The 14,102-nt window shown below is 37.5% G+C and overlaps 1 protein-coding gene across 1 annotated transcript in view; it reads right to left on the bottom strand.

The window, feature by feature from the left end:
• Positions 1 to 7,998, bottom strand: part of fkbp5 (FKBP prolyl isomerase 5) — a 22,583-nt gene extending 14,585 nt beyond the window's left edge. Inside the window, exons 1-6 of the mRNA XM_020598008.1 lie at positions 7,782 to 7,998; positions 2,853 to 2,985; positions 2,519 to 2,663; positions 2,179 to 2,321; positions 537 to 651; positions 262 to 418 (exon numbers count right to left, since the gene is read on the bottom strand). Coding sequence (XP_020453664.1) covers positions 262 to 418; positions 537 to 651; positions 2,179 to 2,321; positions 2,519 to 2,663; positions 2,853 to 2,957 — 665 coding nt within the window. The 5' untranslated portion in view covers positions 2,958 to 2,985; positions 7,782 to 7,998. The remainder of the gene's footprint in view (positions 1 to 261; positions 419 to 536; positions 652 to 2,178; positions 2,322 to 2,518; positions 2,664 to 2,852; positions 2,986 to 7,781) is intronic.
• Positions 7,999 to 14,102: the final 6,104 nt, after the last annotated feature.

Genomic DNA, 14,102 nt, shown 5'->3' with positions numbered 1-14,102 from the left:
AGTGTCTGGAGAGAGGGAGGTCTGGGCATCTTTGCTTAGACTGCTGCCCCCGCGACCCGGCCCCGGATAAGCGGAAGAAAATGGATGGATGGATGAATATATGTTTTTTGTTTGTTGGTTTGTTTATCATGTTTGTCACTCTTCGAGCTCCTGTAACTATCAGGAGACAGGAATTTTAAGCTTTTTAGAACTGGCCCTGACTGTTAAGACTGTTAAAGAATTAAAACTTGAACTATCTCTTATAGATTTTTAGTAACTTACTTTGGTTTTAAGTAAAGTATACAGCACTCTCCTCTCTGCATCTTATCCATGGCTCGGTCCACTCCCAGGGGAACACCTTTATCCTCAGCCTCTCCAACAATAAAGCTGACGTCCCTGCAGTCAAACAGTCGGCCACCACAACTCCCCTTCAGGTGCACTGTGAGACACATAATGTCGTGGCACAATTGAACCTCTCATTTAACTGTTTAGTGTGTTGGTGATTTGTCAAACTGGCTGATATCAGTATTTGTCCATGAAGAAAAGTATGCTGTTACCGTCAACACTTGCTCCATCATTGGGATTAGTGTAACCATCCCCTTTGACCTTTATTCTTCTTATGATTCCGCTGTCATCTGTAAGAATCTCTCCTTCGAAACCAAGGAGCTCCATCTGTTTTGTGGTAAGCATTTATTTAATCACTGAACTACACAAAGAGTGGCACAAAGCTGAATACACAATTACAGCTCTCCAGAGCCTTGGTGTATGTTACAGTAACATGTGGGAAGCGAAACACAACAAATATCATCACATAAGTCATGAAAATAAAAACAGAAGAAATATTAGTTACTTTTGATGCAATATAAATATAATGTAATACTGTTATACACACTTTGTAACTCTAGTAGGACAAGACAAATACAACAACTCAGCCAGCTAAAACCAACACATCCCTCTCGGCTACATAACCATTAAACATTTTTTTTTTTTTATTCCCCTTTAGTAGCTCTAATGTTTGAAATGTCTTGTACATCATTTTATAATCATCACCCTGACATATCTGAGATCTTATGAGACTGAGATTTTTGCATCAATTTAAAATCGAGTTAAATGGGCATAATGTGCATTTGTAATGACTGCTCCATTTGTGGCTCAGTGGAGTTTACACTAAGGAGAAAATTTGGCAAAACTTTAAGTTCCCATATTTAGCATTTATAGGCAGTATACGAATGTTTACGCTCAATGTTGAAGTTATAACCATTCTGGGGACAGTTTTAAGTGCATATTAAGGTATTGTACGTAAAACCAATTATAGCTTCTCCCATATAGACATATTTTATGTTACTACAACTGTATTTTACTAGATTGTCATTGATTATTTGTTTATACGCCAGGCTGCATGTATGAAGAAGTGAAGTTAACAAACACTTTATAACAACTGCTACAAAAGCACAGCAGTATATTATACCTTCTTAAAAATGCTAAACTGGGTGACTTAAAGTAAATTATTACCAAAAATTCAATGCCTCTGATAATAATACAGTAATAACTTATGTCTGCATGTGCAGCACATGATAAACAACCACATTAAAGATTAACACTGAACACCTTATTATAAAACACTTTTACATCTGACAGAGTTAGATTATTATTGCAATGATCATTGTGTTCAATTTTTTCCCAAAAGGTCTGACTTAGGAGAGAAAAATCTTCTATACTCATTCTTGGTTGATAGGTTAACATTGCTTTGACATTTTTTTTAATGTTCCGAGTGTTCCCGTACAGTTTTGCTAATGAAAAAGCTAATAAATGTATGCAATGATTTGAAAACTTTAAATTGATGAGCTGAGATTATTATTGGCAGTGACACTGAAGAGCTGCACGTGATACTGGGGGCTGGAGCCAATTCCAAGAGGCAGGTTACACCCTGAACATGTCGCTAGTCTATCATAGAGTTGGCAAAATTTCTCTTGACTTTTCCCAGAAATTAATTATAATTATCATTGATTGTAGAGGACTGAGAATGCCTGAACTGTATCCCCACTGAGCTCCACACAGACTGATAAAACTGGTGACACTGGCTGTTTGACTAAGGGGGACTGAACCAGACAAACCAGCTCCATCTGCAGAGACATTCCCCTAAATGATCAGAGTCCCTCAGTGTGATGCAGAGTTAATGCCATGACATGTGACACCTACCTCAAACACTACTGTAGAGTTTGGAGGAATTCTGTTGGGATTTCCAACAGGTCCATAAGCATACTCTGGTTTACACAGAAACATGCAAACCTCTCCTCTCTGCATGGACAGCACGCTGATGTCCCACGCCCTGAGGACTTGTCCTGTGAGTGGATGAAACAAATTTAAAAAATCGATTAAAAGAGATATTACTGGTTCTTCTAGCAGGCACTTAGATGAGAAGGTTGATACCAGTCTCATATTTATCTGTCAGATATAAAGGTGAAGCCAACTGCTGGTTATCTTAGCTTAGAATAGAGACTACAATGTCAGGTCTGACATAATGCATGAAATCACCTACCCTTGCCCACTTTAAAGTGAAAAGGTTCTTTGCGTTCTCGAGTGCAGTCAAACGTCTTCCCTGTGAGCAGCTTTCCAGTGTAGTGGACAGTCACTGTGTCCCCAATCATTGGTCGGTCTCCATCTAACCCTGGACATTTCACAACCTGCAGACAGAAAAAGCAGCATCTAATTCTGCTACAAAATGTTTGTGACAGACAAAACAGAAGAGATAGGAGCTGGTAGGTCTAGAAAGAAGAGGAAAAACACCCATGCCATATGGTAGAACAATGAACCCAACTTGTGCCTGATCGCCCACAATAAAATGTCAAATTTAAAGCAATGTCAATAAATACCTTGATAACTCCTTGGTCTTTATTGGGAGTTACATCAGTGCCCTTTGCAGCAAACACGGCTGTGGCTGACTGGGCATCCATAGGAAAATCCTGATCAGTGGTCATTTCTGCATGTGGGCACCACACAGTAACACTGCAAAAACCATGCAAGCCTACGTTACCAATCTATAAATAACATGTCCTTATAACTTTGACTTGCATCAAGGAAAGTGACACAACATAAATCTAATTTGTGGCTGGAAGTGATCCCAGACAAAATTTCCAACATGAGTTTCATAATCCACACACTGAATATGACCTTTTTTCCTTATGTTACGTAACTTATAGCTTTTTAAGAACATATATTCTAAATTAATATCCTGTACTGAAGATATATTTACAGGTTTTCTGCAAAAGCCACTTAACCTTTTTCCTACATAGTTGAATGAGAAACATTCTTTTGTGCTACAATTGCAGTTATGTCACTTATATGTATTGGACTGTGTCTGATCCCCCACAGATAAAATAATGATTTAACAATAAATCTATGTCAAAGGCAGTGGTAGTTTCACACTTCAGTCATTTTATTTTGTAACGCACTGTACTCACAAAGATACATTAGGTTCACAGCTATTACCTTTATGGCCTTATGACAAGCTATAAATGGTATTTGGATATTTTATGGACACCAGATTTCATCTGCAGTACAACAAAACTTCATTTAGATATCTGCACTGTTCATTTTTTCATGAGTATTTCAACATTACTCTCCTTTGTGAAAGGCTCACATGCACAGGAAAAGTGTGGGCCCGAATATACTCACACACTTTGTGCTTATAAGCCTACGCCATCGAGTACAGTCATGTTTATCTCCCTCACTGTTTGCGATGAGGCAGGTGAAGATCTTCACTTCAGAGGTGATACACTGATATTATCAGAATATGAGACAGCATGTTTCTGGTTTTGTCTGGTGATGTTATTATAGTTTATTAGTGAATCATCTTTTCAAGCTGTGTTACATTTGAGTAATACAGTTTCTGGTGTGTCCACATAACCAATTGTCTTTTCTTTAATTTTTTTTTCATAGCATCAATATAGAGTACAGTAGTGTGCAAAGGACTTAGGCCATCATTAGTTCTGCTGTTTTAGCAAGATTGTAATGATGATTTGTATTTATTTCTCAGTCTCTTTATTAAGATATAACCAAAAAATACATAAATATGTACACATTATTAAAAAACACAAAATTCCAGAACAAAATTGCTTCTGCAGTCCAAAGTCAGTATTTAGTGTGACCTCCCTTTGTACTAACACAGCTTGACTGTCTTGAGCAGTGATGGAAGAAGTACTCAAATTGTTTACTTAAGTAAAAATGGCAATACCACAGTGTAAAAATACTCTATTACAAGTAAAGGTTCTGCATTCAATGTGTTACTTAAGTAAAAGTACAAAAGTATTAGCATAAATATATATGCAGTATATACGCAATATATGGAGAATGTCAGTGTCAGCTGGGATAGGCTCAGCCCCCCCTCGACCCTTTTCAGGAATAAGCGGTATAGCTAATGGATGGATGTTTAGATTAAGTAACCATGATTCTGAAGGTTATGACAGAACATTTGATATTCAGTTCTCTGTAAACATTTCTGTGCCAAAAATATTTGAAGCACAACTTGTTAGCTTGGTAACTGCTTGACAAATATATGGATGCAGTGTAGTGAGACAGATAAGCTGCTGTATAACTTGTTTGCTGCTTCCATTTCACATGTCGATGTGGAAAAGAGAATTTTTCACCAGGTGCTTTGCCTGTAATGACTTGTTGGTGTTGGAGGTGCTTAGTGCTGCCTGTCTCATTGCAGCAGCGACTGTGCATAGCTGCTGCCTTAGTACGCGAGGCTGCAGGCATTTTCAGTCTACCCAGACACAATCATCTTGACATTGTTTGAAGACAATAAAAATGCTAGTAAGTTATGTTAAGCATCTTGGCAAACACTATTTTTGTTGGTATCATGTGCAACAGATGGGATATTAAAACTTGCTAACATAGCATCAGATGACAGTTGTTCTGTGACTGTCAGGATGATACTAAGGTTAGCATGTGTGAAGTGTTAATTACAATGAAAATGTAACATAGACAATGAGATACTAGATGTTAGCCTGACCATCAAATCATTTTCGCTTTTCAAAGATCTCTAAATTGTCAAACGTGCCCTTTAAATCATTTTTAACAATTACAACATTTTGAGCCCACATTGCTCTATATCAGGTACAGAGGTGTCAAGCCACTTTGGGTTCGAAATGTACTTTTTCTAAATGTGATGAAGTTCATTCTGTAGTGTTGCAAGTCTTTGAGAAGCAGAAATCATTAGTTTTAGGACTCAGTGTTGACATATTGCAGGCAGAAAAACATACAGGTTTTTGCTGAAATTGTTGGTCATATGCTTTTAAACCGCAAGCAAAAAAGTATTTATCTAAAGGCTATGTTTTGTTTTTGTGTTTATAAGTGGAACGGCCTAAATAAAGATAAGAGATTACTTCACTGATGTCACATGCCTGCACAATTTTTGTCACATCACACCTTCATTTTTGCCCTGCACTGAATATCAAGTAACATTTGGACAAGTCTATGTATAGTGTTGCGGTAGAGAGACTTTCTCTGTTTTAACTCTGTATTAAAATCATTTTGACAACCTAAGTAAAACACATTCATATTTACTGCAAAGCCTAAAGGCAGTAATGTGAGGGAGATAATAGGTTATGCCAAACACTGATCAGACGTGCCTACTGAACATTTCCACAAAAATAATTTAAAGCTCCAAACTTTGCTCGAGTGTGACAGAGAGTAGCGGCTGCTGTCATTAACCACACATTCTAGTTTTCCATCAGTTGCCCTGTCTCACTATCAGGACATCCCAGATGCTGTTGACGATCATGTGCAAACAGGACATTTTGTAATGATGACTAAGTTCTTAAAGACCCTGTAAATATGAGGATTAAGCAATGCAGCTTGGCCTGAAATGTATCATTTTGGCAATAAGCTCAGTGTCTTGAATGTTGATGGAAAAATTGATTTTAACTCATTTTCTCAGTGTCAGCGAGGTCTAAGGAACAGCAAGAGTGCAAGCCATGGCACCACCCATGTGCCCCAACCCCCAGAGTGAAACCATAAAGATCTGTCATACGGATATCTGCACAATTTATTCCGCTTTTTCAGTTTTGTGACACTCTCAGAGATCAAGTGTCCATTTATTAAATTCTTCAATTCAAGAGCAGCACAAAGATGTTCTGCTCTTCTGTGGTTGCACCTTGTCCTGTGTTTTAAATTTTATGGATTTTGTTTTAGATGTAACATATGTGTGTGTGTGTGTGTGTGAGAGAGAGAGAGAGAGAGAGAGAGAGAGAGACCACAAGAGAGACAGAGAGAGTGTGTGTTTGTGCATGTGTGTGTGTCAGAACAAAATGTTCCTTCCATTCACAGCTCCCTGCTGGCAAAGCCTGATGGAGTTCACCAATTTGAGACCACCTCACGTACAACCTCACATAAATTTTTGAATGAAAACAAGTAGATTATAATTAGTCAATTGTTGCTTGTTGACCATACTTTTACATTTATACTAGCATGTGATTTAAATCTAAGTAAAACAAGTGGAGTTCATATTGTGATAAATTGTCATCATTAATAAATGTAGACAATTAAATATAACGGATTCCACTGATTTTAGCATGTAACTGTTTGCTTTTCCTGTGTGGAAAAAGTCTTTCATTAAACAATGAACAGGGAAAATAGAAGCAGATAGTTACAACACAGATAAGATGGCATGTGCAGAGGCTACGTGTACCTAAACTCAGATACCCTGTGGAGGAATGCAGGAACAGAACACAATGAGTCAAACACCACATCCACAAATCCACACAGTCTCTCTGTACACACATCTGCTGATTCATATGTGAATTCCTATGTGAGCACACATTTTGCTTGACCAACCTATAGAATTTCATTCTGAGTAGATGGTGAAATAGTGGAAAGTCATTTTGAACCTGACAAATACATCTCATGGATGTTAAGAAAATTGGCAGATTAAAGCTTGTAAAGTCACTTTTTGGAAGTGCTGCTACAGCGCAAGTGTTGTTGTGTGCGTAGTTTGGATGTGAAATGATGGCAAACCCTTACATTTTCAGGCATAAGCCAAAGGTAAAGAGCTGATCACCCTTTACTAATATATCTTTCCATGTCAGTCTACTAGGGCAAGAAGTTATTAAATGTCTGTGTCCATCTGTTTCATCTCTGGGACGTCACCACAGCCCTTGCCCGTGTTAGAAGGCCAACTCAGCATCTATCTCACTTCATCATTTAAATCTAAAATGCATGTTTATACACCCATATATTTTAAATTATTCGAAGGCTACCATTACACCCTGTAATGTACAACTTGGTCCAAAACGAATAACAATAAGGACAACATGAACTGCCAATTTTCAGAAACAGAGTTAGACAACCTTTAATTTATGAAGATACACCTAAGCCTTAAGGGCTCCTGGATATAAACTGCTGTCCTCATCCACCTCCACTGGTAGACAAGTTCCACACACACTCACTTATAAACAAACACGTCCACACAGGGGGACCTGATCAAGCTGTAATTTTCAGAGCACAGTGGGACATAACCTCAAATTTCCCCACACATGTGGCAAAGTCAACATCAGTCCTAAGATATTTTGTAACCAGACATCTTGTTTGATTTTGTTAGTTTATTTTTTCGTAATTTTTTGTCATTAATCATTAAACAGAATCGTCTTAATGTTGCTTAATGCTCCAGATAAAATCTTTAAGCAGTGTAACCTATAACAAGTGTCCCTTTCATTCAACCTGGCGTAAGAAAGCCGGTAAACATTTTGTTTCATTTAACTCTTAAAACAAGTCGAATAGAGAGGGAAAATTAAAACACTCACATGTTTTGCGCTCCTTTTTTAAAAATGTCCTCCCAGAAACAACCGGTAACCGCGTTTATTCCTCAACACAAGCCAGGCTCATACCCAGGATACTAAATGTTCTGTTCATGTGGTTGGTATGTAGCTTTGTTTTCTGTCTTTTACTCCACCTTATCTCCAATATGGACGTGCCGGTGTAGTAGTCACACGCGCTCAGACTTCAAAATGACACTGGTGTGAATGTTGAGAGAATAAAACACACACAGTGAGTAGAATAGTGTAGAGTTGTGGGAGGGCGTTTAGTGGAAAATTAAGGGCAGGTCTTGGAAAGCCGCCACAATGTAACACAATGTTCCGGCTGTACTGTATCTGTACCGCTGCCGCTGCTGATGAGAACACTGTGTTCCAATAGACACCCTGACCTGTAACCCGTTCCGTGCCGAGCAGACTGGGAACAGGCTGTACCGCAGCAGGCTGTCCTCTGCGCTCAGCTGGCAGTACATATCAACACTGCTGCGTAGTAGCCGAGCCCCAGCCTGCCTGCCGCACACACGGGACACGTAAGCACCAAAATAAACCCGCGGCTCAGAGCTCGTTAAGAGGCGCGGTGAGACGGATTTGTGTTATCTGGGAGAGACGGTGTTTTATTTGCGTTTACCGGACATGCTTCAAGCCCAGTTGCTGTAACCTTTCCGTAACGCATTTAAAGGTAGAGATTGTTTAAAAATGCGCATAAATATTTGCATTTTAGAAATATTATTTTATTAATATCCTCCTGACTGGTGGTAAATGTTCTTTATTGAGATTTTTACTGGGTGCACATCGCTTGTCATCTTCTCCCAGCTATAATTGCAGTGTTCACAGTGAAGAAACAAGTGTTCAAATCTTTTATGTAAAGGCTCAGCGCCCTTATTAAAAAAAAACACTTGTGACAGTGTAAATCATAATGTTTGGACCAAGTAAAATATAAACATGAAAAGAAAAGTAACAGTATTCACCAAAAAGGATGGCTGTTATAATAAACCTATAGTCCATGTGGTGTCACTGCACTTTATGTAATATTAGGAAATGTAATTGTTTCATGAGCTCATGCTTTGCAAGTTAAGCCTTAACCTGCAAAGAAAAACTGTCAAAACTTTACTCTCAGCAAAAGCACTTAGCTACTACCCAACCTGCTACTATAGACTGGTTTTCCCTGTTGGCAATAAAGTATTGAAGTGTGAGGAACAGAGCCTGTCAAAATGTTTAACAATATCTTAAATCTATAGGGCTGGTTCAGGTGAATATTTCTTAGAATCTGGGAAAGTTTAACACATCATATTTAATGAACACTGGTTTTACAAGTCAGATCTTAATCTGCATAGACAATAAGCACAGTTATACCTCGGTAACAGTCAAACATGAGTAAATATACTTAGCTGCTTTCTTCCTAGCCTGTACAGCCTACTGGTTTTTCATATGACAGGTAAGAACACAAGTGTTAGACATAATATCAAAACACCAGTAAGTATTAAAAGTAAAAATACTCACCCGAAGAGTAAGGTATGTGTAATTAGTCCTTGTAATGTGGACAAGTAATGTACAGAGAACAGTTTACATCTGTTTTGCTGTAAAACATACTACTGTTCTGTGGCAGAGTCAAACATGGTCAAACCATACCATGATTAATATGTTTACTTACACCATGAACATGCAAATGTAGTTAACACTTGGTGCACAGAATTCAAAGGACAAAGGAGCAATAGTGATAGACATGAAAAAGTGGAATGGAGCAGAGTAATTTAGAGGTTTTGGAGTTATTGTCTGAACTGCTGTGGAAAAAAATGCTTAAGATTTGCCAAATATTGTTTTGATGTTTTTAACCGCATGCAGAGTGTAAAACAGCTCAGACACTAACTACAACACAATTAGATGTGACTGGAATGTGCTACCACAGCTCATATACATAAATATGCTGAGTTATATACAGCATGTGAATAAAACTTGTCACACTCATTGGGTTTTACTGTTGATAAGGGACATGTTGAAGTGTGATCTCAACTGTCACAGTGTTGGAGAGTCAAATAAATAAGAGCCGACTCCTAATTTAAATGCAGACTTTGGACCGTCAGTAAAACTGACATTTAACTTTTCCCCTGTGCAATTTGAATGAATTTGAAATGTGTACTGTATTTAAATAAATAGTGTTTTACTGTTTGTGTAAATGAAAATTAATCTTCAGAATTTATTTGATGAACTTACACACACAGCTGACATTCCTGTAAAAGTCATAAAATGTTATTGCTTTACTTTTGCGCTTGTGTGGTCAGTGGATTTTTCTGCTGTTTATTATTATGTGTATACAAACAAAGTTTGGGAAGCAGAATGTTTTATGACTGCTCCTTATATTTATGTTCATCATATTTTTGCATTAAAATGTCTTAAATCCTTAGAATATGACTTCAGTTCTTGGTGTTTGTATACTGAAGCAGTCAGTCAGGTTTCTGGTGCAGTCAGAGGTAGTGAGGACCCTGCCTAGCCACACTGTTGGCAGATGGCCAGGCAGCTATCGAAGGGAACATGATGACCTCTTTAATTATAAGGGTGACATAACACAAATGAACCTGATTCTGCGAAGCCACAAAGATGTTGTCAACAGGCTGAGTGATCTTCTGAGCAATCACTTATTAGATGAAAGTGGGTTCACAAACTTTCAGAACACTTTATTCAGATTAAAGCAAAACATAAACACAGAAACATTGTGGTCTTGTGATCTAATAACACAACTAGCCCTTTAACCAGCCACAATAAATGGATAGATTTTTTTCATTTTTTATAAACAAAACTCATTAAGACAGTTGAGTCCAGTTCAGGCAGAGATCTGTTTGTTTGTTTGTTTGTTTTCCAAGCATCTTGTCTGAACTGCAGTGTCCTTGGTTGGCACTTCCTCCTGCCTTGTACGCTAAAGCAGAGTTCAAAAAAGTACTCAGCTGATCTGCAAGACTACAGCTAAAATGCATGAATAGATTTGTATATCGACACATGGCCTGTTGTCTTCCTTCCTGAAACATCATGAACATTTTGTTTCTGTTTTGATGAAACCACAACCTGATAGAAAAGAGGAAAATGAGATGGTGAAAGTTTAAATCAGCAGTTTGCAGCTGTTTATATATAATAAACATATAGTGTATATTACTCAGTTTTAAGGTTTTAGGGCTTTTTACTGTGATGAGGTAGAAATTTTTGCTTAATTTTCTCTAAAAGGTAAAGGTATCTTAATAACCGGTTAACATGTTACTAAATATTACATGTAGTACTTAAATCTGACTGGCAATTGCAAGAATATGTTTGTCTGAATGTGGTCAGAAGTGGGTGAGTGAGTTCATACAGGGATACAGGCTGCACAGTCATCAGGAAGTGAAACAGAACAGAATGTGCTGTACTAATCTGATTGAAAAACACTGCCCTGAGTGGCTGCATGAGAAAAAAAACATTTCATTTAAACAGCTAAAAGGAGAATCCTATGGCACCAGGGGATCTGTATAAAGAACACAAACTGAGCTTAGCTCTTCATTTGGCAATATAAAAAACAATGGTGAGGATGAGGCCCGAGAAGCACTAGCTCTCACACAAGCATGCACCCTGTGACTAAAATAAAGCTGTCTAACATAATGCTCTTTGTTTGTGTTCTAGACATCCGTGTTACGTACATTTGCGTAATCTCCTGAGTGATCCCCTTTATCCCTGAACTTTTGCTCCCATGAAGCATGAGGTTTTTACCGCTCTGTCTGCCAAGGACCCGAAATAAATGATTCCTCGCTGATGCTAAGGAAGAAAAATGGGATGAATCTTTTAATCAAGTCAGCTTGAAACTTAAATGGCTCAGTTTTATTCTTGACAAAGTTTAGCGCTCATTTTATTTCCTTATATAATCAAGTTATAAAGACGGCTTTCAAAGCCAGCTTTAATGTCATGATAACTAGTTGATGTATTCTAAATATACACAATTTCCAGTGGTGGAAAAGGTATTTAGAGACTTAGGTTAAAGTACAAGTATGTCAAAATGAAGTACAGAACTAGAGTAAATGTACTTAGATTTTACTTAACGGTGTCCAGATATGTTTGGAAAGAACATTTTAAGCAGGAGTTGTGTCCATGGCCTGTGTTCACTTATAAATACTATGACAAAACATTTCATTTTAGGTGCTTTTCTTTGACTGTTTTGTCACCACAGTTTGGCTGCTTTGTGTCCTCGGCACCAGATTGCTGTCATGCATAATGGGTACACAGTAAAATTAAAGAGTGAAAGACTTCCAGATGTGTGGTTCCTTTTGTTTTGATGCTTCTATATTTTGTTTGGTATTTTTGACAGTTTATCCTCTGGCCCCTAAAGGAACAGTATTTTGTTTCAACTGCATTTTTTACAGTTAAAGAAACAAAACGAAGAAACCAATGCTATGTTTGCAGTCCTGGACATCACTTATCTCCTTAATGCTTCCTGAGTTTTTCTGCTTTCTTAAACTGATCACCTGTTTAAGAATCCTCCACAGAAATGGACACATTGCTTCTGTTAGACTCCAAGGTAACTTATTACAGCCAGAAACATACAGTGCACTTCAACTGAATTTATATTGTACTTATTTGTAATAATGGCGTACCTGTACAGTAAATACAAATACACATTTCACTGTAAATTCTAAGTTTCCCGTACTTATTTTTATCTAAATTAATCAGATAAAAATACATTGAGCTGCTCATCTTTTCTGACCCCAGATGGCAATTAACTTATTTAAAATGAGATTTATCAGACTTAAAACCTGAGTTAGGCCCACTAATCATTTTAAATTAAATGAAATACTATGTTAGCATGTTGTTACTGTGTTGTTGGTACAAGGGAACAAGATGAAAGGTTTGGGGAATAAGGGAGAAACAACCTGGAAACATGAAATTTACTGTATTTTCTAACGAGGGGTGTCTATTTTAATATTAGGTGGTAAAGTACTGTACATATAACTTCTTGTGCTAAGCAACAATCTTGCATTTGAACTGTTTAAGCTTATGGTGAGAACTTGTATGGGATGTAAACAATATTTTTTAACTATGTGTAACACCTGTAACAAATCTGCCATGATTTTATTTCAAAATGACCATTTAGGCTACTAAAGTGTCAATTTACAACTTACAGTATTCCTTTTTAAGTTTGGGGGAATTAAATAACTTCAGGGCATATTTGTGTTTTGATCAGAAGACAGTCTCAGCTACCTTTCACTTCACCACAGAACGAAAATTACCCACCCTGCAAGATTATAAATTACCATATGTGTATATTTTCTACAAAACACATGTTGAGAATTCTTGAGGCATGGGTTTTACCCTACATGTGCACGATTATTACAAAAAGTACACTGTAATTTTTGTTGAACTGTGTTGTGGGCTGTAATTTAACATGTCTGTGTTCATGATTTGCTCATGTAACGCAAAAAATTTGGTGAAATAACAATGTTTTAAGTAAATTTTCACATATTGCAGCTTCATCTGATGTATGAGCTCAGTTTGGAACCAAGGGCAGGGTTTACCACTTCTCAACTCTTCGACATATTGGGCTGTGTCAAATGTTAGAGGACAAGAAAAACTATTTGATGAAAACAAATTGGTTGACTGTGTAATTGGTATTATTATCTTTACATATACAGAGTTGTGTAACTCCAAACAATGTCAAGGGTTAAACTTTAAATGGAAGCACCTCTCTCATTCATTGGGCAGGACTCCCATCAAACCTGCTAATGGGGGCTTATTATTCTTCATTAAATTATCTTGCATTTGTTACAGGGAAGTCTAGCAATTAGCAATTTCATCTGCCATGTCGGGAACTCATTAACCAAAGCTTGAGACGTGTGAATAATTGCTTGATTTCAAATATGAATCCTCACAATGGCAGTTAGGGTCCTGTCCAGACACAATAGGGAGTAACTGAACAACTACAAACAAGATGTGACAGTTTGGTTTACAAAAGAAATGCTTCACAATAAAGGGCACCATTACTAACTCCAAAATGTTTTTGAATGAGGACGCCAGTAATTAACATATGAAACACACAATTCGCTATCAACTACAACTTTATGTAGATTTCCACTTAACTGAACAAACAACCTTGGATCATCTTATGTTTTATTTTATGATGTCAGAAGGGTCCTGGCCAGAGACATACAAAGGCTTCTGTTATTGACACCTTTCCCCATGCTCAGCACTGGTTCTTGAATGTTGTCTCTGCATGAAAGTGTAGCCTATATGCAACATCTAACCACCCACCTGATCACTTACAAGGAGTTGTTTGTAGTGTTGTCTCCTGTTGAGCAATAACCC

This window comes from Monopterus albus, unplaced genomic scaffold (genome assembly GCF_001952655.1).
Source record: "Monopterus albus unplaced genomic scaffold, M_albus_1.0 scaffold36.1, whole genome shotgun sequence".
Classification (NCBI taxonomy): domain Eukaryota; kingdom Metazoa; phylum Chordata; class Actinopteri; order Synbranchiformes; family Synbranchidae; genus Monopterus; species Monopterus albus.
The sequence above is the reverse complement of the archived record's forward strand: the minus strand, read 5'-3'. Positions and strand labels throughout refer to the sequence as shown.